The following is a 23347-nucleotide window of genomic DNA, read 5'->3' on the forward strand; positions in this document are numbered from 1 at the left end:
GACGTGAGAAGAAGAAAAATAACTTTTTTTCAAAGGTCAAATCGAAAAGAAAATCGATTTTTGTGAATTTGATATATTTTACAATTAGAATTTTTCGCTCATTTTCCGCCAAAAATCGAAAAATCTTCAGCCTCGTGGACATTATAAGATCACTAACAATTGTGAAAGAGAAAGAAAGTGACGTTGAAGTCGAGGCGGTCGCCTGAACATCAGCGCCAATCGCAGTAAAAACGAGAAAATGAGAGATAAGAGAGAAATAGACACAAGATACAAATTTCCGTGTGAAACTACGGAGCACAAAGAACATATAAATTCAGTGGAAACACTAATTTTTTATGTATTTATTTGAATTTTTGTCTCGAATAATAAAGGGATGAGAGAGGGAGGGATGGGATACAATTATTATGAACACTTTTCCACTAGAAATGCTCGCATAGGTTGATAGTCAAAGAAATCATTTGGATTCGATAAAACTTTCAGAACACAACAAAAAGAATCTAGAAGGCATCTGCACGGGTTTGACACGTGTTTTGTAAAAAAAAGAAACATAGAAAACTGAGAGTAATATGAAAAAAAAACAACAAAAAGAAATGAGAACTATTGAACCTAACCTATATGAGGAGAAACCTTGGAAAAGAGGAAAAATTGGGGGAAAAATTGGAGAAAAGATCAAAATTATCAACTCGAATGACCTCCTTCGAAAGACAACATGAATTTGAAAAGCTCGTAAACGGACCAGGAGAGAGCAGTTGCAGGAACCTGGAATAAAAATTATTAAACTGAGGTTTTTCTATTGCCCGGATACTGTACCAGGTCTCGAAGCGGCCGATTTTCTTAAATTTAACAGAGTGTGCGCCTTTAAGGATTACTAAAGTTGTTCTTCGATTTTTTGTTATTGTGATTTTCTGATATTTCGAAATTTTTCTTGATTATTGGAATAATATCATAAAAATTTGGCAACTAAATTTTTGTGTTTTTTTTTTCTGAACATTTTTTTTTCCAGAAAATCTAAATTTTATGTTTTCCGATTTTTACAAAAAAATAAAAAATCGGAAATTCTAGATTTTCTCTGGAAAAATCTAAATTTTTTTCGCTGTAACCGTTAGTTGGGAATTACAGTAATTCTTAAAGGTGCAGACCCTTTGCATTCAAAACAATCGATCGCTTCGAGACCGGTTACCGTATTTTTTGGCACGAAAATCAAAAATCTTAGACATTACCTGGAATATGACCCTAGCTTGTAATCCACACGAGAATCCGGATAGTCCACGTTGAGAATAAATTGTCCGTACGGCGTCAGAAATTCCACGATAACGATACCTAGCCTGTAATTCATTCTTTTCAATTATAGCAAAAAAATGCGAAGAATTCAAAAAAACTCACCTGCAAGAAAATTCGCCTATTTGCTGGATCAGCTTCTGCAGCTTGTTGCGTATTCAAAACGGTTTTCACACAATCCATTGGAGTCGTTAAAGCAGCTGCCAATCCGCCGGCAAGTCCTCCCGCAATTAAATGTGATTTCGGATCGTATTTATGCTCCGGATTCAGGACGTGCTGCCAGAATTCGTAACTCATAAAGTGAATTGCTTGGAATGGAACATTCATTGCCAGCTGTGTCGTGTATGATCTATAGAAAGCCGCCACACCTTCCCGATTATAAACACATCGAGCACATTCCAACGATGATCCGTATGGAGAGAAAGCCATTTGCATTCTTTGCTTCACTACTTCTGCTGGATTCATGATAGCGTCATGGATAAGTGTTGCAACAACTCCAGAAGCTCCATATGCTAACGTATTGCTGTGTCCCGCGGAGTTTCCCGTCAAATATCCCTTCATTTTCTCGTAAACTGTGAAGTATAGAGCGTGAGCTGGCATTGAGCCTGCAGCAACTGCATTAACTCCACGTAGCGGTCGAAGCCATCCTTCTCGTTTAACAATGCTCATCAGTGAATGTACAGGAGTTGGACATTTCGTTTCAGGGCACGGACAAAGTGATTGCATTCTCGTTTTGACCGAATCGAATGGAAACATGACACAATGCTCAACGGCTCCGGCCAGGGCTCCAGCTGTCAAGTGCACCTGAATCTTAGATTGTGATAGAATGGGAAACACTAATTGAAAATTAATTTAATAAAAAAATTTTAATTAATAAAAATGCGCCGAATTCGTAATGGAACTTCTCAAAAAAAAACACGTATTTTTTGAAGAAAACGGTTAATTTTTGCCGAAATCTTCAATTTTGTCAATCTCTTTTAATTAATTAAAATTCTTACCGGGACGCTGTGTGTTGGAAGTGATTCGTACTCATCTTCGCCACCGCCACCCATTTTGCCCAGTACTGAGTATCTGCTGAAAATGCGATTTAAAAATTTAATAATTGATTAAATTTAATAGATATATAAGTAGAGTTTGAAAACTCGATGGAAATAAGTTCAAAAAATCAGACTATTAGAAGAATTGGATTTCATTTAACAGACAAAAACACAAAATCAACAAAATAGTTAAATAACAACCTCGGAGGAGGAGGGAGAGTCTCGTGAAAAATTGATGAATGTTGGAAGTAGGCAGAGGGGATTATAAGGCCGGGTTCGGAAGTCGCCTGAAGATTGCTGGCCACTTTCCTCCGTCATTTCGAGTCACTTTTTGTCCTTCTTCAGTACTTTCAAAGAGCATTTCCACAATCGGATCTTTTTTCATTTCTTCTTCAGTCAGCCGTTCGAAAAGTGGATGCTCGCTGAGATGCTTGACCATCCATTCGTGTAGATCCTTGACATCAGTGATTGTGTAGATAATACCTGAAAAAATAAAAGTTATAACAAAGATCAATAGGCACAGCGGGAAAATGCACTTGTAGGTGCGCAGAGCTACAGAGAAAGGAACAGGTTTCTACTTAGCTATAGTTCTCACGTGGCACACATGGAACGGATTGTTAATTTTATTGGGCAGGGAATTGAAGATAGAAGCCTACGTGCAAATTTGAAACAATTAAAGCTTCAGAGATTGGAAAGTTTTCTGAGATCTATCGAAAGTCAAGAAAAATGTTCGGTGATGAAATGTCTCGCAGCAGCATACGGCCACGCGGTTAGATGATAAATATTGTTTGATGGCGAGAATTAGGGACACAAAGACACATTTTCAACCGTTGATACGCTATTCTTATCATTGAAACTATTCCTATTCCATTATCTGCACTTGTGATCACTGGTACGATCAAGGTCACTCTCATACCTCCTTCACGAAGCACATAAGCGTATTCGGAGAGCAGTGTTGGAGTGATGATCCGCCATTTGTGCTTCTTATTCTTGAAATGTGGATCTGGGAAAAGGAAGAACATCTTGGAAAGTTGTCCTTTGTGGAAATAATTTGGCATGTATTTCATGGCATTTGATCGGAGAACGGCTACATTTCTGTAGTGACCAGCTTCAGCGTGATGCTTTCGAAGTGCTTGGATTTTTTCGTTTACGTAATCCGACACTTTCACACGAATTTCCATACCGATCATCAGATTATCAGGATATTTAGGTGACAATCTCATCAAAAGACCTCCATAACCACATCCGATGTCTGCAAAATCCACTTGACGTCCTTTTGTGTAATCGCCGTAATATTTGGTCCAATCCATACTAAAAATTGTCAAAATTTAACAAAAGGTAACACTTTAATTTTACTCACTGGTTTGGAGTCAGTGGATATTCAATGTCATGATCAGAATGAGGATTCGAGTGAGCTCGCTGCCTGAAATCCTTTTTTATTAAATATTAAACTTTAGTTTTCTCAGAAACTAACCGATAATGCTTCTTTTGAGGCAACCCTGGAACTGTCTCGCAAGTAGGTTTGTGATCCAATTCCATTTCTGTCAGCGCAGGAGTTATGTCCATGTTTTTGCTGAAAATCACGAGTAAATTATGTAAATATTTACGTAAATTATACATTGAGGTAGTTGAAAAATGCGCAATTTAATTTTAAAAAGTTAAATTTTAATAATTTAAAAGTTATATTTACTGAAAGTTAACTTTAAAGTTATAAAAGGAAAAAAATTAAAATAAAAAAATGAGAAGATCGTGAAGTGCGCCAAGCGTAACTCGATTTGCGCCAGCAATCAATTTTCGTGCGCAACTTTCGTGTTGGGGAGTTCTCGGCGTCTCCTAGGTTTCGCATTGTCTCTCGCCTTCTTCACAACAATTCCCGTTGCTTCACTTACAACAAAAAAGACCGGACAACCACTGCAGTTGTTCTGAATATACTTCTCACAGCCACGCATTCGTTCTTTTTCTCTTATTCTGTCACATAACTTTCCCCTCAACACCTATTTACTCTATTTACAGCCGGATTTCTTTTCTGATCCCCTCAAAAAGTAATTTCCAATTTTCAGAATTCAAATGCATTGATTTATCGGTAAAAGCTACTTAAAATGAGGACCTCACACTGCATAATACGTAGTTTTTCTCCGAAACGACTTATCATTTTCGTTGCCGCCTCCACACTAATCTATGTAATGCTACTCAGAAATTCTACATTAAATGATGAAAGAAGGTTTGTTTTTGATATATTTTTATAAATGTGAGATACTAAATATTAAATAGTCTCCAGGATAGCAGCGACTGAAGAGCAAGTTCGATCTGTCAATGTCAATGTACAGCAATCAAAAAACAGCGGAGTCGCTGAAAGAACACACGATATAAAGGATCCTGTTGAATTGGAAATTGCTCGACAGACGCTAACATTTTTAAATATGGAAGAAGCCGTCACAAAACCAAAGCCACCGGTTAAAATGTAAGTTTTTTCAGTGATTATTGTGAATCTAAACTAAACGTTTTTTTTATTTTTTCAGCGCCGAAGAGGACGGATCTTGTCCAATAGTTGAGAAAATACCAGATCTTCAAGGCGCTCTTCCACAAGCCACACTTTTGATTCAAAATCTTCAAGAAGGAGAAGTACACGCAATTCATCCAGAACTTGGCCCAGGTGGCTCATGGAAACCGGATGATTGTCAGGCTCGCGATAAAATCGCAGTGATAATTCCATATCGAGAAAGGCAAACTCACTTGACTCGATTGATCGACTTTTTGATTCCAATACTTCAACGACAGCGGCTAGATTTTCGATTCATTGTTACTGAACAAGTAAGAATTTTTTTAAAGCAATGCTTAAATAAAAATATTAAATTTTCAGTATGGAAACGACTTGTTCAACAAAGGCCGAATTATGAATGCTGCATTTATCTTCGCAGAAAGCCTTGGAGTCGATTGTGTAGTCTTCCACGACGTCGACATGTTCCCACAAGACGATCGGAACCCGTATTCGTGCCCACCTGGTCCACGTCATCTTGGAGCTTTTGTCAGTAATCTGGGATATCAATTGTGGTACAAGGAGATTGTCGGAGGCGTTTTAGCAGTATCAATGGCAGATTATCGTGCAGTTAATGGATATTCAAATCAATTCTGGGCGTGGGGAGGTGAAGACGATGATATGGGACAGAGAATACTTTCATTAAATTACACAATTGAACGACCAAATCCTGAAACAGGGAGATATTCTATGTTGAAGCATGTGAAGAGGAAACGGACTGCGCCGAAGTTGATGTAGGTTTTTATCAGGCATTTTCTAGTGTCAAAATATAAAAAATCACTTGATTTAAATTTATCTTAAAACTATTAATTTCAGCTAAAACATTGGAGAAAGTACTAAAAAATTGTTTTGTAATTTTTGAGGTTTTTATCCATTGTTTCAGCTGGAATAAATGTTATTTTCTGATAAATCAAGTGATTTCTATATTTTGACACTAATTTAGGTCATTTCATAGAATTTTTTAAATAAAGTAGGTATGAATCCGAAAAAATTTCAAACTTTCAGCTACAAGCTTCTCGGGAACAGTGCAAATCGTGTTGCGTACGATGGATTGAACGAAACCGATAAATGGACGATTCGAAAGGCAAAAAATATATTTTCCCGCATTTAAATTAAAGTTATTTTCTTTCAGGTCACAACACGTCCGCTCTACTATCATCTTTATGTTGACGTGGGCCCAGTTCCTGAAGAATGGCAAGCCAAAGCATAAAAATCGCACACACCCACGATCAATTTCCATACTCTTCCGAGACAAAAATACTTCCTTGCCGCCCTTCATGTCTGCCCCCTTTCCCTTGTCCAATATGGGTTTTATCACTCTTCTTACAATTTCCTGACTGCATAATCGTCTCCATTCGAATCTCTGTTTCCCTCACAAAATCCAAAATTCTTTATTTTGAGTCGACTAGTCAACGTGTCTTATTTCGGTAATTCGCTCCTTTTCTTGTGAAATAATTGCATTTGTATGATAAATATACGAGAAATCTTGATAATTTTTTATTTATTCCTCATTTTCATAATTAGCTCAACTTTTCAAATTCACATTTTCCTGTTTACAGCATTTTTCTTGTTTTCGGAGCAACGAGCATTTCTTCTCCTCGCTTACAAACTCGTTTTTAGAGCAAAAGTTGCTCTCGATGGAAGCATAACAAGGACTCCAACGACATTTATCAGCGACCTGGAATATTGATTTAAAAAAAAAGAAATTCAAATATCCACCAAACCGTAGAATTCGACATTCGGCAGCACAACTCATGTTTCTTCAAAAATCCACATTTCTCCCATTTTACCAGATAAAAATCAGTTGGACAAGAAGAAGTAGAGAACATTCCATGACAATTTGTATAGGTGCAAGCGGTTAGGTCGTACTGGAATTATTTTTTAGGGTTTAGGAATTTCTCTGTGGAAATAAGCTCTAGCTTCTCACCAATGCTTCATCCGAGAATACTGTAGAAAAAATCAAGAAAAGGAGAAACATCGAGATGAATAAACAATTGTGTGGGCAGAAATTCAAATTTATATATTTTTTCTTTACACTGATTCGATTAAGGATCCTTGTGACGTTGGAAAATTGCAGATTTTTTTCAGGAAAATGTTACAGTAATCAAGCCTCTAATTTAATTCGTGTCATGTAACATTTTTCAATATAGAACACCAAGCTCCGTATCCCCTCACAACGCATAGAGTCGCTACTCAGTCAAAATAGAAAGAAATAGAACAAGTTATGCAATAAGCATTTATACATAAAATGGTGTAGCAGAGAATCATTCACAGTCAGTTTATTATCATCATCTCGTATCCAATTCCATATTCTTATTTCGAGTTATCTAAAAAAATTCCAATAATTATTTAATCCGACAGCTTCTGATTGACCAACCCAGAATGGCGATCCATTACAATATGTGGAGTAATCCATGGCAAAGCAAGGCAATCGGTTGATGTGGGACGGTTTCTTGTGTCAAATGCCATCATTGATTCGAATGAAGAAATGCACGATGTTGAGAGGAACACCGAATGTGGGATCACATATTGGCGATTTCTGAAATATTAAAAATTGAAGTTTCTATTGAGTTATTTTTAAAATCATCGCTGTATATTGGTTCTAGTTTTTGTAATATGCAGTCAGTCACCTAGCAGCTCATTTTATATTGAAAAATAAGTTCCATATTCATTCCATATTCTAAAATGCACAGAGAATGTCAGGATGCACCATGTTTCACTATGTAACTCCTACCATATCATTACATTAATCTCAAAGTCTCCTGAGATTAGTTTGGTATACTAAGAATAATGATTTAGGAAGGCAGTAATGAAGAGCTTCATGTAGAAGCTAAAATCCCTACTCGCCTGCCTTCCGGCACAGCTTGCCCTAATAGTGTACTAGATCTACTTTGGTCTGAGTGATCACCTCCTAGGCGGCTGATGGCTGCCTTTTTGGCACACAAGTAGGCATTTTAAGCCTTAAATTCTACAGTAATAATATTAGTTTCAAGCACCGCCCACTTCTTGGCTGTATGAGCGTCATCAAGTACCTCTGCAACTCGACGATGACATTATTCGGCTTCTTCTCATCAAACGGCATTCTATTGGTGACCATCACGAATCCAACAACACCAAGCGACCAGACATCCGACAAAAATGGGTTGTAGACGATTCCACGGAGCAGCTCAGGTGCCGAGTAGGATTTCGATCCGCAGAATGTCGACGACAATGCGCTCTCATCCATTTTACGAACAAATCCGAAATCGGATAGTTTGACGCAATTATCGAATAGAATGATGTTCTCCAATTTGATGTCACGGTGTGCGATATTTATCTGAAAAAAAATTGGAAATTTATAGAATTACAGGGGAAGTTGGCTCACCGAGTGCATGAATTGGAGCCCACGTATCAGTTGGGACATAAATAGTCCGGCTTTTTGCTCGTGAATTCCTCCATGTTCTTGGACGTAGCGTAACTGAAAATGAAGCAAAAGATTAAAAGATCATGTCATTTATTTTTCTTACCAAGTCTCCTTGACTACCGTACTCCATCGTCAGGAAGATCATACTCTGTGCCTCGTACTGTGCATGAAGCCCCACAACGAACGGATTCTTCAGCTTCCGCCAGCAACTGAGCTCACGTGGCAAAAACTTCATCTTCACATCTGTCGTCAACTCCTGGGTATCGATCGCCTTGACTGCTACCTGAAATATTGTTGGATTCTTGGAGCTGAAATAGGCAATCTGTACTTACAACTCGATTGTTGTTCCTATCGAAAGCCTTGTACACCTTACTGTACTTTCCACGCCCCAATTTGTTGCTCGTATCCAAGTCCATTCCTTTTCGTGCGAAGGCCTGACGGAAATCTTCGATTGCATAGCGTTTAGTGGCCTGGAAATTGAAATAATTACGAAGAGTAGACTAGAATGAATGTGAACTTTGGAAATGATGATGTGCCACTGATAATTTTAATCAGGAATACGTGGACGTTCTAGCGGATATGAACGGAAAAATAATGTGCCTTTAAAGAGGTTACTATACCAACCCGCAAAGTGTCGGCTACAATATCATTGAGATTGGAGGGCGTTGTGCCACCTACTCAAAGTAAAAGTCAGTTTTCAGTCAGAATCATACAGGATGCTCCAGCTTCTGCCACCAAAGCTACAGTAACCCAAAAATGGTCATTTAGTTCTCGGGCAGTAATCCATAGACATATTTCAAAAAGCTGAATAGCTAATGTGTTATATAGAGGTGCACACATTTTCGTGGCGAGAGCCGGTCCACATATTTCCACACGGAAAACTGCAAATTTGTGCGACTGGCTAATGCACCATCCCGCTCCAAAAGTTTCCAATTCAGTTCCAGAGGTTTCCTTACATCAGATCTCTTGCGGTGATGGTTGTGATGCGACGAAGAGGCTGGATGATGATGTTGAGAACTTTTTGAAGGCATGTACGAAGTCCGGGTGTGTGTTGTTGGATGTTTTGAAGTCGAGTATGTCGAGTGCTTTGTGTACATCGAACCTGCTGAAACAAAAACTTTACTTTCCCTTAATCTGAAACAGTTTTCCAACTTACGCATTGGCGGTTGATTCTCTCGATCCTCTCGCGAAGACCATTGGGCTCGAGTCGGCTCTTCGCTCGTCATACTGATTGAGAAATGGCGATGTGGAGAATGTCAAGCTTATGTGGACTTTTTTTCGAGAAAAAAAATAACGTGGAATATATTTTTTGTTTGATAAATTTCATACACGTTTTTGGTCACCAAACTTTGGTGAGATTTTTTTGGCGTGAATTTGAAAATTTCGATTTATTATTTTGAGAGAAAAGTAAATTTTGGCAACTTTCAGGCAATATTCAGAAATATTCTAACGGATTATTTTTTGGTAGTAGTGAAATCAACTTGCAACAAACTTGGCAACTTACCGAAACAGTTGAAACATTGCCAGAAAAAGGCACTATCACACTTTTGGAAAATGGAATATAAAGTTTGTTTTAGTTTTCAAAGATTGCTAGTATAATTAAAGCATCTGAGAGACCGAAAAGAGAACTGCAGAGCTTGCAAAGTTGCGCAAAATCTGAAAAGAAATTGGTAAACTTTGGTAGAAATTTACAAAAATTTGATAACAAGTTGGTAAACATTTGCCAGTAAATTGACTTTACAGTACTCGTGCCACACTTTCATTGGATGTCACCTATGAATTAAGATCAATTGATATTATTAATTTGTTGATAAAAGAAAAATGCATTTTTTGAATATTGTTAAAACATATGCAAATGTAAATATACAAGTTCAAAACATAATGAACATAACATATTGAACAGAAAAAATACTATAAGAGAGAATACTATTCGCTCTTGGAGCTCAAAGTCTTGGAAAATGGAACAAGATTGTTAAAAATGCGATTTGACCCCTTCGTTTCGTAGTAGACAAAACTCTCCTTGAAGTTCTTGAGAGAAAGCTTGAGATTTGGAAAGTACTTTGAGCATCTGAAAATATAAAAAAATTTAAATAACTTAATCACTGAATTGAAGAATACAATAGTTACTACAGGTTTCCTTTTACACAATTTTATCATTGCTACTCTTGAAAACTTTGAAGCGGCTGACTTTTTGTGGATTCTTGTTTGACTATTTAAATTCTCGGATAATTTTTTTTCTTATCAAACCGATCAAGTTTGTTCAGCATTATGATATTATCAAAAAATACAAAATTTAAAAAAATGTATTTTTGATCTACCTTGTTGACTAGACTCTTTCCCTTCCTTCGACGAGACAGCCACCGCAAAAATAACAACGTAGTTCCAAAGGTAGATCACAAATTAATTATGTTCACAAATTAATTAATTAATTAATTATAAGAGCTCAACATGGATGGAGAGCTGAAGCTCGTCAAACAATGGATCAATTGCTCCTGAATATCTTTTGACGGAGTATAGTGCCAAATTGCCTCGGGAGTCAAGACTGAAGAAAAAGGTAGATTACCTGAAGATCTTTCAACACATCATTGATTGTTTATCTAGATTTTCTACGTCACTCGTCACAATGAAATGGTCGGAAATGTGCTAATTCATTTGGACTTCGTAACCCAGGAAATGCTCCGGTTCCTGTATATACTCTCCACGGAAATAATCGTCTGCGAAGCGCTGTTACAGATGAGCAGTGTGGAGTTGACAGGTTTGTAATTATATATTCGAGAACCTTCTCTCTAATTTGTATTTCTTCCGTTTGAGCCGAAACTCATATACCTGAAGTTGCGTTATATCAACGTGGGTTGGGCTCGAAACAAGATGAATTTGCTCGATTATTTATTCAACAAAGCTGATATTTTGGAGGAACTTGGCGCTCTGAACAACAGCCTCCTTGATGTACCACCGTTAATGAAGACTTTTGGAGTTATCGCATTCTTCGTCACTTCTACTCATGTTGCGGGACAGGTCTACCACGCTATTGATGGTCTTTCCCCGTGAACAACAAAATGAAGGACCGAAAAGAATCTACATTCGCACAGAAAGAGTATGCTTCACACTAGACGAGGATAACGATAACTTCATAATGTCGGATGGATCGGAATATATGTTGATAGAGAGAATTTCAACACTTGCACGATGCAAGAAAGTGAGAAAAAAGGTGAGTGGACGAATAGTGAAAATTTGAATTAACAATTTTTGGATACACAGATAAGAAATGTGGTTTATAGGTGTTGTACCTCATGGATACAGTGACAAAGAACATCGCCAGTCATACAATGATACTGTATGACTACATTCACGAAGGGAACATTCCACGAACCTTCTACTCTGCGAAGTGCAAGCCGATCACGTGCAATGATGAAACCGTATGTTGTTAACGTAACAAAATCATGACATCACAAAATGAAAATTACAGAATCCGCATAACTTGACGAAAGTTGATAAGACGGAGAAATGTCCATTCCTCTTGCCGACCAAAACTGCATCTGGCGGTACTTTTTTCTTGCAACTTGCTGATTCGGCATTTCGGAGCGACAACAATCGTCATATTGAGTATCTGGTCAATTGAAGCGATCTGCTGTTAGTTAACTATCAGAAAGAAAAAATCAATATCTTCTTTTTCAGAGTATATCGTGCTTGCCTGAATTCCAAGGTGTCGGATCTCCCACCACCCACAACGGAGTTGTCTTTCGAACACTGGCGACAGATAAGCTGTGCCCTTGGTTTAGTATGATGAGTTCGCCTATACCTTGTGAGTTTTATGGTTACAGCGTTTACACTAGTTCGCGACTCTAAATGTTTTTTCGAAATTGACGCACTTAGTGTTATCTAATTAAACTTGTTGAGAAATTCCCTGCAAATTCTAATTTGCAGCAGGAAAAGTTAGCAAAAAGGAAAAACAACATACAAGAACTCCTCTCCGTTTCAACTGTCACAACGAGCTACGAGTCTGCGGAGGAAATGCAGAAACTCACGAACCATTTGAGTTTCAACTCATAACCTATGCGGCAACATTGCCTCGATGTACTCGCCTTTGCAGAAAGGTCGTATATGTGCAGCGATGTGGTCGTCAATATGGACATGGACTCATCATGTACAGCTACACAAAGCCCGGATTAATTCCCCGGCCACTGAACTCTCGATTAAAACCTTCAACTACGGAATGGTTTGACAGTTTCTCACCGGAAATCCGAGGAGACATATTTCACTTGCTGAAAAGAAGTCCAATCAGTGAGACTGTAAGAAGGATTCATAAAGATTACGGGGTTCATCTCAGTCCGAAGCGACTGTTGAATCTGAGACCTCAAAGTTGGCCGATTAAAGACCAACCACTTGTCACCGAATGGATGATGCAGATGATTCGTTGCCGACATCATCGGATAATTGATAGTTTATGATTTTTTGCTTATAACTTATGATCTCAAATTGTGCAATATTTTGAATTTCATTTATCTCCATTTTTCAATTTTTTGAATACGTGTTTGATAGGTTATAGGTGTTTGATAAGTAAATGATTTAAAAGTAACAGGTTTTGCAAAAAAATGGAAATTCCGCGCACGATTGCTCGTATTTTATGGATTTTTGGCAAAATGGGGAAAAGTCCCAAGTTCATCAAAATTTGACTGATTGATTTTATTCCAGATAATCAATCTACCGGTTTGTGAATTCACAGAATAAATAAGTTCACAACATTGTTTTTCACAATTCATAAATGGCAACATTTATTTTTAGTAGAAAACAGGTTTAGGCGTTTTTTTTTGCTCTTCAACACTCAATTGTTGCTTCGGTTCACGCTTCTTGCCATTTTCTGCTTATTTTTCTGCATATTCATGGCGTTTCAAAAATTCCTAAATCTGAAATTCCCTAAAAAATCCGAAAACTGGTGTTTTATATTCACAAAGATTTATTCATAGGCAATTTCCTGAACTACGTTTACATACATGTGGAACCCACTCTACGTGCCTACATTATACCTCAGCCATACCTGCTAGTCTCAACACCGGGCCTGCCTAACTCATGCTGTCTAACTCATGTCTGGATACCTTGTGCCTACCTCGCGCCTACTTTCCTCGTACATGCCTACGGTTCTGCTGTTCCCACCACATGTCTGCCTACGGAAATGGGCGACATTTAATAAAGATTATCATTGAATACCAGGCTGTGCTGACTAACAAACTTTGAGATGACTTCAAGTGGTCGCCCAAGTTTCTGTAATTTTATTTTTTAAAAAACACCGGCATCTTTATTAATTTTCCACAGGCAAGTTCAGCTATTTCACATAAATACAATGTTAATCAATAATTAAAGATCCTGAGCAACCAAAATATCAGATTTCTCTGAATCCTCTTCGGTCTTCATATCCTCCATAATACCATTGATGTCGTGAAGAATCGAACGGACTTGATGAGGTGATGCGTGGAATTCCTTGGCAACAAGAGAAGTGATCTCTGATACAGTAATACATTGTCCTCCGATCATTACTTCAACGTCGGTTCCACGGAATGGTTGACGGGCGAAGAGCTGGAAGTGGATATGAAAAATATTTTTTTGCAGTTCAATTGTTTGCGTTTAAACATTCTAGGATTCGAACCAAGGGGTGTGCGGCAAATCTCAAAATTTGCCGAGCTCGGCAAATTCGGCAAATCTTTTTTCAATATTTGCCGAGGACGGCAAATTTTGCAAATTTGGCCAACTCGGCAAATGGCCAATTCGGCAAATTTGGCAAATTTGCCGCACACCCTTGATTGGAGCCTGCATCAATACTCTAAAGTTCTCATAATAACCACATTTTGAAAATTTGCAAATTTGCAAAAATTTGGAAATCGAGAAAGAAACGATTGACATACGATTGACGATTAACATGACATACATGTGTTCTCATTTAAATAATTGTCACTGCTTTTCATGAAAGTATTGGAGATATACAATTCCAACAAAAGAATACCTGAGTAAACCAATTAGTCACATAACTAATCAGCATAATATTTAAAATCGTTCCCCACACCAAATAGGTAATCACTTTACAGAACTTTTCAAATGTATCGATTTGAGGCACTTTGTCTCCGAAACCAACTGTTGCAAAACTGATGAAGCTGAAATTTTTTTTAATTTAAAAACCATAATACTCTGAATATATCTATATAAACCTGAAATAGCAGTCATCAATGGAATACGCAGCTCCCGAGTGTGGAATAAAGAAGAAGCCAATTGCAAATGTTAGAAGGTAGAGGCAGGCGATTACGATACCTGGCATATCCTTGTCATTTACTAGTTCGCTTTCGGTTCTTTCCTAAAAAGAGTTCCCATTGAGGAGTTGCCAAGTTAATAAGAAAATCTAACTGACCGAGAAAATCCAACCATGAGTTTTCCAGTAGAATTTTGTCAAATATTTTCCAAAATTTCCAAGGGTCACTACAAGAAGAGGAATCCCCAAAATTGAGAAGAATATTGAGAAAACTCGTGAAGCATGAGTCTGAGGATACTGATTTCCGTAGCCTATTGTTGAAATTGTGATGAACTCGAAGAACACAACTTCATAGAAGGATTGCTCTCCGAGCACCGGATCAATGCTTTGAAAAATTGCAGCTCCAACCAACATTAATGTAGTGAGAATCAAGACGATTATGGCTTGTGGAGCGATTCGCCGGAGGAGTTTCTGAATTATAATTGCCTGACATTGTGAGAAAAATTTAAAAAGAATCTCAGACGGGGAAAGTTAATCTTCACAATAACTCAGTAGCAGAACTGGATATCACATCACCGATTCCTCGTGCGAGAATTGAACTCGCAGCGGTTGAGTGGCGGGCGCACGCGCACACCACTCGGCCACAAATGCAGTCGGCAGCGTGTCTCTAAAGACATATAAAAAGCGCGTATAGTGTAGTAATGTTACAAAATGGTTTGCAACTTTGAGGATTACTGTAGTTTTCAACTACTCGTTTTTTGCAAAGTTTTCATTGATTTTTTTATAGTTTTCGTTCCGTTTTTCATTAAAAACAGTTTTTCAACAAAACACGTAAGGAAAACTATTAAAAATAAATGAAAATTTGGCAAAAAAGAGTAGTTGGAAATTACAGTAATCCTCAAAGGCGCACATCCTTTTGCATTTTTGCAAAATCATTTTCCTGTCGAGACCTGGTACCGTATTTTTAGGAAAAACTCGCAAACTTTCTTGAGGTTTCCGAAAAATAAATTAATGCATCTTACCTCAAGACTGCTCTTCTGCTTCATTTTGATGAAAAATCGAGACAAAAATAGTGGAAAACAGCTGTGAAAAACCGGAAAATACTGTGCCAGATGTCGTCGGGCAGGTCACTTCAAAAACGGAAAATTGTAAAAAAAATCGATGAGTGATCGAAAAAGAAGAGAGACGTAAAGAAGAGGTGTAAAAACAAACTGGCCCGTCTTTGTCAGTAGACGAAAAAGTATTCAAAGTGCCCCATGAATTTACGACACTCGTTATAGCAACCAAATGTCTGCGCGTACCGCTCTTTTTTTGTATATCACTCGAGAAGAAGAAGGAAAAGAGACAAAACTGTGTTTATTGTGGGGGAAAAAAGAATGTGAAAAATGAGAAATGTGTCGACAAATTGATTTGATGTTTAGTTTCAGTGAGAGAAAACGAACAAAAAAAAATATAAGAAGGATCTAGTTGAGGCAATCGGTGGATTCTCCGGAGAATGATCCGGCCAAATTGAGCTCTCCGATATCGAATGTTCTATCGGCAGTCTCTCCCTCGCTGATGAAGCTCTTTGGAATCTTGATCTTCAGCTTCTTGTAGCAAACCTTAAAATATAAACGATTATCGAATGTTCGAGGAGAACGAAGTGAGAATCCTAGACAGTGAAAAACCCTATTGTCTATTCCTAGCGCCACATTTCCGATCAATCCATCATATGTTTATAAATGATGTCACTTTTCAAATGTAACTGTTTCGTTGCAAAAGTTACATAAAAACTCCTAGCAATTCAGGTTTTCTTCTGAGATAGCGGTAGTTAAAGTTTTTGGCTATAGGATGATGACGTCACGTTCTTCCAGCAATCCGCTAGTTGGAAAAAAAATGTTTTTAATCTTGTTTAGAAAGTTTTAATATTCTGAAATACCAGAAAATACAAATTTAAATATATCGAAAGACTGAACAAATCTAGCTTTTTAAAATATACCAGTTCTCTTTTTTAGAGGGAATTCAAACATGGAAATTCGCAATGTTACAAATTAGACTTTTTAATCTTGCTCGATTTTTTCATATTCGTATTTGGTTTTCTGAACTTACAATATCGAGAATGTTAAAGCTAAAACTCAATTCACGCTACTTTGCCTGAATCAAAATTGGAAAATAAAACTGTTCTAGACTACAACTGTTCTAGGAATGGCGAAATTTCCAAAAGTAGCTCACTCTCTACATAAAAAAGTCAATTAAATGTATATTCTTACCCCATTATAGTTACACTTGTGGTAGATGTTAACATGTGGGTCGATGGCTGTTAGCTCTTTCTTGTTTCCGGCAAGTGTGAAAGATCCTCTACCGTCAGTTGACTTCTCGTCGAGGAGCTTGTCAAGAACTGAAACATGTTTAACTTCTGGGTGCCGAGCAGTCAAAAACCTTACCAATTTCTTTCTCGTAGAGCTTCACTTTAATATTCTCAGCTGGTTGTCCATTACAGGTAACCTTTCCAGTTACACGAACAGCTTGAACGGACCCAATAAATGGAAAAGCGGAGGCAGCGGATACAAATAAGGCGAGAAGCAGAAGTTGACGCATTCTGAATTTTTATGGAATTATGGGTGTAATGGAGGTATTTATAATAATAATTTTATAATAACGAAAATATAATTCTAAAGATAGAGAGGAAGTGATGTATTATTAGGGGAATTTCAATGAGTCATACCCCCAATCGTACCAAGTGATGTGAATGAAAAAAGAAAAAAAAGATGGTGAAGCAGTTGAATTCAGTGTTTTCTTTCTTCTTCTACTAGTCGGTACCCACCCACTTCATCTAAACAATTGGGCCTTTTTGATATCAAAACTAACAGGGAAATAGTGTAAAAATCACGGAGACGCAGAGAAATATCTAGTTACACTGTGTTGTTTTTGGCAAGGTCAGTAAGTGTTTCATGGTCAGTTTTTTGGCGATCGGGAAGTCAAATCGTTTTGATAATACTTGGAATTGATAGGCTTCGGAAAGGATTACGAAAAAAAAACAAAACGTTTCGGATATGGGGTTACGTGGCGAAATGGTTGAGGACACTAAACAATTATCCAGATCTAGTTTGCTGTAATTGATGGGCAATTATTGGACAGAGAGGTCGGAAAGTTGAAATAATCAAAATATGAATGTTTAACTATAAACAAGTAAAGTCACGAAAACGTGTGACAGACGGCAATACTAAACCTTCATTTTCACATAAATAAGCAAACGTAGTTTGAATTTTGAATTTAAATTTATTTCACTTTAGAAACAATGGAAAAAAAACCAACATACATAGAATAATGTAACTAAAGAAATTGAAATCTGCCTATTTTGCATATAAATGGTCGTTTTGGTTAATTAATAAAATACGCACTGAAAGGCATGACTGACAGTGTATGTTTTCTGTTACTACTTGAAGCTTTTGGCAGCAACTGGGAATTCGTTAATATATTCTGAAAGAGCTAAAAATTTGCAACAATGCTTCTGAAAGAAATCTCAAAATAAGTTACTTTGAAGTAAGTTAGGAGTTTTAAAGTTTTGAAACTCTGCCTATTTTGCCTATAAATGGACGTTTAATTCATTTATAAAGTATGCACTAAAAGGTATCACTGAGAGTGTATGTTTTCTGTAACTACTTGAAGATTTTGATTGCAACTGGAAAGTTGTTAATGTTTTCTGACAGAGCTAAAAATTTGCAACAATTTTTCTGAAAGAAATCTTTAAAAAAGTTACATTGAAGTAAGTTAGGAATTTTCAAAGTTCTGAAAATCTACCTATTTTGCGTTACAAATTTACTGATTCATGTCTGAACAATAATGTAATCATATGTGTCTAGTACATATAGTTCGGTACATCTTCTAATACTTTTATCTTGCTAAGGCACTTTTTGTTTTTTGTTTAATATTATGAATTTTTAGTACTCTCGATAAACGGTACAAGATCCTTTTGTTCCAGTATAACAATCTTTTTCAAAACTTAAACGCTCTAATGAAGATATGTTCATTATGATTGTAAAGTCTAAGATTGTTATCTCGTGCGCCTATTACAGCGAGAATCAAAACCCGGTATTTGAAGTTTACACATCTCTTCTCAGGGTACATAACCAGCTTTTTGCATCTTCTTTTTCTGATTTTTCTTCATTAAATCTCAAATATCTCGAGATGAGGTCGTTGTTACCTTTGATTCTATTCGCATTATTTATTGGGTGCTTCACTCAACATGGAGGAATCGCTAGAATGCAGGAATTGAAGACAAAAGTAGATCCAATAAGAAGCTTCGATCTTCCGGATGAAGCTCCGAGAGCAAGAATTATTGCAACGGATTTCTTGACAAGAGGCAATAGAAAAATGAAAAAGCCATTTAAGGTAAGATTTTGATATTTTGAAAAACACTACTACGCTTATATCTCTGTTCTCTTTGATTTTATCAAAATTACGTCAACTGACAAAATACGTAAAAAGTATTTATCTACATTTTTGTAATGAACCATTTTTCGAACAAACTGAAGAGAACCGAGATATAAGCCGTCAAAGTAGAAGTAGATCCATTGGTGTTCAAGTTTCAGCATTCGGTATTTTTTGAAATGCAAAATATCGCATACTTAAGCTTTCTTTTAGTTTTGTGAACTGGGAAATCGCACGCTCTGTTTGGCTGCTATAATTTGAAAATTGACGGTCGTGTCGAGACCGGCTACCGTATCATTGCGTTATACATTTTTTTTCAAAATCAGATTATTCAATTCCTTTGTTCTCTAAATTAATTAACTGGTCATTACCCAGTTGTCAGAACTTTTAGAGGTTTTTGACACAAAAATTATGTTCCCGGTCTCGGCACGAACGAAACTTTGCAGCTACCGTAACCACGAGTATTTTGCACTCTTCTCTCTTATATAAGCTTCGCTCAATTTTTTCTATTTATAATGCAAAAACTTCAATTTTTTGGAAAGTGTTTTAAAAAATTCATGTGAAAGAAATACAGAAAAAATCGCTGAAAAAAGTGCTGCCTGTGGTTACTGTAGCAGCAAAGTTTCTGTCGCTCTAGCAAGACCTGGTTCAGTATGTATTTGTGCCTTAAAAATTACAAAATTTTGGAAACTGGATAATACGACACTCTAATATTATGTGGCAATCAGACAGTAACCAACAATTTAAAGGTATATGCCGCCTTCTGAAAATTGAATTTTCAGGACGATTCCCGCCAAGAAGACTTCAGGAGATGGAAGCTCGACGAGCTCACAGATCGAGATATGAGAAGCAGTAAAGAAGTGAAAAGTTCTGTTCGATCGCCATTCACAAAGGATAGTGGAAGTGAAGAAGATGAGCATGTTGGAGATTTCTTCCCATCCAAAAGAGTTTAATTTTGTAAACTCAGAATTTAATTTTGTAACTTTGAATTAATTATGTGTAAATATATGTTCTAAAATAAAACACTCAGGGACTAGGGTTTATTCAAATGTGATCACAGTTTAAAAAATACAAATCAAGGAAATAATTAATGGTAAATGCAGTGAAATATACAATTTGAGACTTATTTACATTTTCGAGCGAGTCAACCAATGATCAGCTTGTGGTTTTCTCTCCGAATCTGTTGAGATGAGAGCATTGATAACAGTTGGTCCGTCGGTTTTTTGGAATGCCTTCTCGAGAGCTGCCTTGATTTCTGGAACAGTTCTAACAACAGTTCCAGCTCCTCCGAAAGCTTTGCACATTTCTTCATAACGACATTCAGCAGTTAGCGAGAGAACTGGAAGAGCAAGAGTACGGTCTCCTTCGATTGCCTTATCATCTTCTGGCAGGAGTCCACGATAGATTCCAGAGTTGTTAATGATAACAGTGACGACTGGAAGATTGTATCGAGCAATTGTCTCGAGTTCCATGGCAGAGAATCCGAAAGCACTGTCTCCTTGAACCACGAGAACCTTAGTCTTCGGACTGTGATCTCTTGCCCAGAGTGCGGCGGCGAGGGAGAATCCATGACCGACTCCCATTGTTCCAAAGGTTCCGGCGTCGAGGCGACGCTTCGGGAGACGGGAAGGCATCATGGTTCGGCCGATATCCATTGTGTTGGCTCCTTCGTTGATCACAATGACGTCATTGTTGGCGAGGAATTCACGAATCTGAAAATTCGAATTTGAATTATATATATTTATTCAAAATTCCACTTACTGGTTGATATGCTGCGTAGTAATTCAGTGGAGTTGAGTGATCATCGACAAACTTCTCAACTGCGGCTCTATTCTTCTCAGCGTTCTCCCTGAGCTTCTTGAACCACTCGGTTGACTCGTCGTAGGTCCAGTCCCCAAGTCTTGGTGTCAACTCGGCCAGCGTCTCTCCAATATCTCCCAAAAGTGGAACCTCAGTCTTCACGTTCTGATGGAACTCTTCTGGACAAATGTCGATCTGAACAACCTTCACATCTTTTTGGAATCTTGGTGGAAGTCCGAAATGAAGAATCCAGTTGAATCGGGCTCCGATCAGGAATACGGTATCAGCCTCTCTCAATGCCAAGGATCTTGCTTGTCCGATGAATCTTGGGTGAAGATCTGAAGCAACTCCTTTTCCACCTGGAGTTGCGAGCCATGGAAGCTTGGATTTGGTGAGGAACTGCTGAACTTGTGTAGCTCCACGCTCGGACCACGCGGCTCCCTTTCCAACAATAACCAGAGGTTTCTTTGCGCTCTTCAAGGTGTCAATAGCTTTTTCAATTTCAGCAATTGGTGGAATGGAAACTGGAGCTGGAAGTGGGACTTGTGGTGGGAAGCTGATTTCTTCTTCAGTGCTTGTTAACACAAGATTTCCGGGAAGATCAACATAAACAGCTCCAGGTCTTCCGTACATCGCACATCTCACTGCCTTCTCAATATGAGCAGGAATTGTGTGAAGACTTGTCGGACGGCTAACATGTTTGCATGAGTTTCTGACAGACTCTTGTTGGCTCCATTCCTGGAATGCTCCACGATTCTCGAGATCGACATCGGCGGTTCCTCCAATACAGACTACAGGCCAGCAGTTGACTGTGGCGTTGGCAAGTCCTCCAATAGCGTGAAGGATTCCGGGTCCAGAGACTACAAGAAGAGCAACTGGCTTTCCGGTGAGATATCCCATAGCTTGAGCAGCATAGGCGGCCTAGACAGGTATTTGTTTTTAAAGGAATTTTATATTTTATTTCAATGAGACCGAAAAGGTGGGAAATTCAGAAATATCACCAAAAAAACTTTCTGAAAACGGTATTTTTCAATTATTAGTTGGGTTTTTCATTTTTCAACGAATATTTTTTGTTTTCTTTTGTGATATTTCTGAATTTCCAACGTTTTCGGGCATTTTCGAATTCCCCGCGTCTTCCAAAATTCACGAACCGCTTGCTCATTTCTACATCCGATGTATTTGATTCCATGTGCTTGTGCTGCCATTCCTACTTCAATAACCGGGAATCCGACGACTCCGAACATGTACTCGACACCCTGAAATCTATTTTTTTTGCTTATTCTGTAAGTATTTCTTGTCATCAATAATCACTGATAAGAGTGAATTATGGTCTTATTTCTGATAATCTATGAGCGGAGGTGAAAGTCGACAATTTTTCGGGAAAAATTGCCACGTGGAGGGTATCAGTGAAGTTTTTGTAAAAGTTATAAAAAGTAAACTACATTTGAGAAAAATTAATTTTAGAGCAAAATTTTAACATTTTTGCAAAAAAGTTTTTTTTGTCTGGAAAAACCATCCAAAATCCCTTTTCAGAAAAACTCCATTTTTTAAACAAATTAATTTTTTTGATTTTTTAAAATGAACAAACCTGAGATTTAAGGGCCGCCGCTGTAATCGATGCACCATCCATATTTGATCCGTCGTGATTCCGTAGTTTTCTCGAATTGATGCGACTGTCTTTGGCCGAATAGTCGGTGATCTGCCGGCATTGTTGCTTATCGATCACACTGATAAGACCACGTTGTGGTGCGAAAGAGAATTGCGACCTTCGCACCAGTAGAGACACTGATCTACCTGTGAAAGATATATTTATTAGAGAGTTTCGTAGTTTTGGAAGCTTTTATTTAGATGAATTGAAATTTTGATTCCAGAAAACCCCCAAAAACTCTGCAAAAAGACTGAAACATTTTTTGGAGAAATCTCATTTTTGGTTTACTGATTCAAAATTGAAACACTTTTCTATGTTTTTTCGGTCGAAATTTTGAATAAATATATTCGGGTAGATATTTTTTATAATTTGAGTTTAAAAAATAAGAAAATTTTCGGTTTGGGTTACTGTACATTTTAGATTTTAATTATTTTTTCGCTCCCGAGAATATTACCGAATTATTGAACAAAAATTCTTTAATTAAAATTCGTGACTGGGTAATATAACCTAGACGCGAAATTTTGCGATTTTCGTGACAACTTTTTGTAAAATACAAGAGGGTGTGCACGCATGCGCCTTTAAAGAGTACTGTAATTTCAAATTTTTGTTTAAAATTTCTGCTGACTTTCTATCTACTTTTAAAATATTTTCGATAATAAGAAATATAACTTTATCGGAAAACTGAGAAGAACTGTGCAAAATTGATGAAAATTTTAAAATTCGGGAGAAACGAAATTTTAATACTACAGTACTCTTTAAAGACGCACATCTCTTTGCATTTAGCAGAAATTTGTCGTGTCGAGACCGGATACAGTAACTTTGAAGCAATGCTAGCAAGACTTCGCAAAATTCCAGAAAATATTGTTTAAGTCAATAATTTACTCACGTGATGTGACATTGGCAAGAGAAGAAGCTATAAACCGTGTGGATGACATCTGTAAAACTTTTTCGTTCTGATTGAATGAAAAAGCGGAAGCAAAGAAGTCAATAAAACAAGGTT

The 23347-nt window shown here is 37.4% G+C and overlaps 9 protein-coding genes, 3 non-coding genes and 1 pseudogene across 18 annotated transcripts; 5 read left to right on the forward strand and 8 right to left on the reverse strand.

The window, feature by feature from the left end:
* Positions 1-321: 321 nt before the first annotated feature.
* slc-25A37 (Mitoferrin) lies at positions 322-2335 on the reverse strand (the record flags this gene model as incomplete). Of its 4 annotated transcripts, none has more annotated exons than NM_064046.7 (4): positions 322-759; positions 1221-1325; positions 1384-2082; positions 2277-2335. In NM_064046.7, the coding sequence occupies 4 exons, from the start codon at positions 2328-2330 to the stop codon at positions 679-681; spliced, it is 939 nt and encodes a 312-aa protein (NP_496447.1). The 4 variants fall into 4 exon arrangements, with proteins under 4 accessions (NP_496447.1, NP_001391079.1, NP_001391080.1 ...); NM_001404239.1 differs by having other exon boundaries at positions 324-759; positions 1221-1337; positions 2277-2330; NM_001404240.1 differs by having other exon boundaries at positions 339-759; positions 1384-2088; positions 2277-2330.
* Positions 2336-2453: 118 nt separating this feature from the next.
* metl-1 (tRNA (guanine-N(7)-)-methyltransferase) lies at positions 2454-3894 on the reverse strand. Its single transcript, NM_064047.4, has 4 exons — positions 3790-3894; positions 3676-3738; positions 3232-3626; positions 2454-2798 (listed from the first exon to the last, which is right to left on the reverse strand). The coding sequence occupies exons 1-4, from the start codon at positions 3879-3881 to the stop codon at positions 2578-2580; spliced, it is 771 nt and encodes a 256-aa protein (NP_496448.1). The 5' UTR covers positions 3882-3894; the 3' UTR covers positions 2454-2577.
* Positions 3895-4179: 285 nt separating this feature from the next.
* On the forward strand, positions 4180-6344 carry ngat-1 (Beta-1,4-N-acetylgalactosaminyltransferase). Its single transcript, NM_064048.7, has 6 exons — positions 4180-4536; positions 4594-4776; positions 4835-5126; positions 5176-5585; positions 5857-5935; positions 5984-6344. The coding sequence occupies exons 1-6, from the start codon at positions 4415-4417 to the stop codon at positions 6059-6061; spliced, it is 1164 nt and encodes a 387-aa protein (NP_496449.1). The 5' UTR covers positions 4180-4414; the 3' UTR covers positions 6062-6344.
* On the reverse strand, positions 6336-6829 carry W02B12.16 (uncharacterized protein; the record flags this gene model as incomplete). The annotated part of the gene is made up of 3 exons (NM_001267371.3): positions 6336-6529; positions 6576-6719; positions 6779-6829. The coding sequence occupies 3 exons, from the start codon at positions 6827-6829 to the stop codon at positions 6377-6379; spliced, it is 348 nt and encodes a 115-aa protein (NP_001254300.1). The 3' UTR covers positions 6336-6376.
* A 246-nt stretch (positions 6830-7075) lies between these two features.
* On the reverse strand, positions 7076-9495 carry W02B12.12 (Protein kinase domain-containing protein). Of its 2 annotated transcripts, NM_001027215.5 has the most exons (8): positions 9411-9493; positions 9211-9359; positions 8587-8724; positions 8358-8537; positions 8216-8308; positions 7884-8167; positions 7229-7390; positions 7076-7178 (listed from the first exon to the last, which is right to left on the reverse strand). In NM_001027215.5, the coding sequence occupies exons 1-8, from the start codon at positions 9478-9480 to the stop codon at positions 7175-7177; spliced, it is 1080 nt and encodes a 359-aa protein (NP_001022386.1). In that variant the 5' UTR covers positions 9481-9493; the 3' UTR covers positions 7076-7174. The 2 variants fall into 2 exon arrangements, with proteins under 2 accessions (NP_001022386.1, NP_001022385.1); NM_001027214.2 differs by having other exon boundaries at positions 7077-7390; positions 9411-9495.
* Positions 9496-9700: 205 nt separating this feature from the next.
* 21ur-12490 lies at positions 9701-9721 on the reverse strand. Its single transcript, NR_051709.1, has one exon.
* A 1029-nt stretch (positions 9722-10750) lies between these two features.
* On the forward strand, positions 10751-12704 carry B0334.9 (annotated as a pseudogene). Its single transcript has 6 exons — positions 10751-10808; positions 10856-11462; positions 11533-11670; positions 11721-11884; positions 11930-12056; positions 12179-12704. Coding segments are annotated over exons 1-6 (1620 nt in total).
* An 829-nt stretch (positions 12705-13533) lies between these two features.
* Positions 13534-15619, reverse strand: twk-5 (Potassium channel domain-containing protein). The gene is made up of 5 exons (NM_001026725.7): positions 15512-15619; positions 14649-14960; positions 14452-14594; positions 14250-14397; positions 13534-13825 (listed from the first exon to the last, which is right to left on the reverse strand). The coding sequence occupies exons 1-5, from the start codon at positions 15533-15535 to the stop codon at positions 13607-13609; spliced, it is 846 nt and encodes a 281-aa protein (NP_001021896.1). The 5' UTR covers positions 15536-15619; the 3' UTR covers positions 13534-13606.
* On the forward strand, positions 15002-15071 carry B0334.12. Its single transcript, NR_001490.1, has one exon. It is a non-coding gene; the product is annotated as a small nucleolar RNA B0334.12 (small nucleolar RNA).
* A 209-nt stretch (positions 15620-15828) lies between the features above and the next one.
* On the reverse strand, positions 15829-17067 carry ttr-18 (Transthyretin-like family protein). The gene is made up of 3 exons (NM_064052.9): positions 16913-17067; positions 16739-16866; positions 15829-16090 (listed from the first exon to the last, which is right to left on the reverse strand). Exons 1-3 carry the CDS (start codon positions 17064-17066, stop codon positions 15953-15955), a joined length of 420 nt encoding a protein of 139 aa, NP_496453.1. The 5' UTR covers position 17067; the 3' UTR covers positions 15829-15952.
* Positions 17068-18617: 1550 nt separating this feature from the next.
* Positions 18618-19938, forward strand: B0334.13 (FMRF-Like Peptide). Its single transcript, NM_001026723.3, has 2 exons — positions 18618-18860; positions 19682-19938. The coding sequence occupies exons 1-2, from the start codon at positions 18657-18659 to the stop codon at positions 19850-19852; spliced, it is 375 nt and encodes a 124-aa protein (NP_001021894.1). The 5' UTR covers positions 18618-18656; the 3' UTR covers positions 19853-19938.
* hacl-1 (2-hydroxyacyl-CoA lyase) lies at positions 19926-23282 on the reverse strand (the record flags this gene model as incomplete). Of its 2 annotated transcripts, NM_064053.6 has the most annotated exons (5): positions 19926-20611; positions 20661-21620; positions 21851-21955; positions 22288-22493; positions 23234-23282. In NM_064053.6, the coding sequence occupies 5 exons, from the start codon at positions 23280-23282 to the stop codon at positions 20027-20029; spliced, it is 1905 nt and encodes a 634-aa protein (NP_496454.1). In that variant the 3' UTR covers positions 19926-20026. The 2 variants fall into 2 exon arrangements, with proteins under 2 accessions (NP_496454.1, NP_001379093.1); NM_001393195.1 differs by lacking the exon at positions 23234-23282 and having other exon boundaries at positions 19929-20611; positions 22288-22501.
* On the forward strand, positions 22836-22985 carry B0334.19. Its single transcript, NR_051710.1, has one exon. It is a non-coding gene; the product is annotated as an Unclassified non-coding RNA B0334.19 (non-coding RNA).
* Positions 23283-23347: the final 65 nt, after the last annotated feature.

This window comes from Caenorhabditis elegans, chromosome II (assembly GCF_000002985.6).
Source record: "Caenorhabditis elegans chromosome II".
In the NCBI taxonomy this organism is placed as follows: Eukaryota; Metazoa; Nematoda; class Chromadorea; order Rhabditida; family Rhabditidae; genus Caenorhabditis; species Caenorhabditis elegans.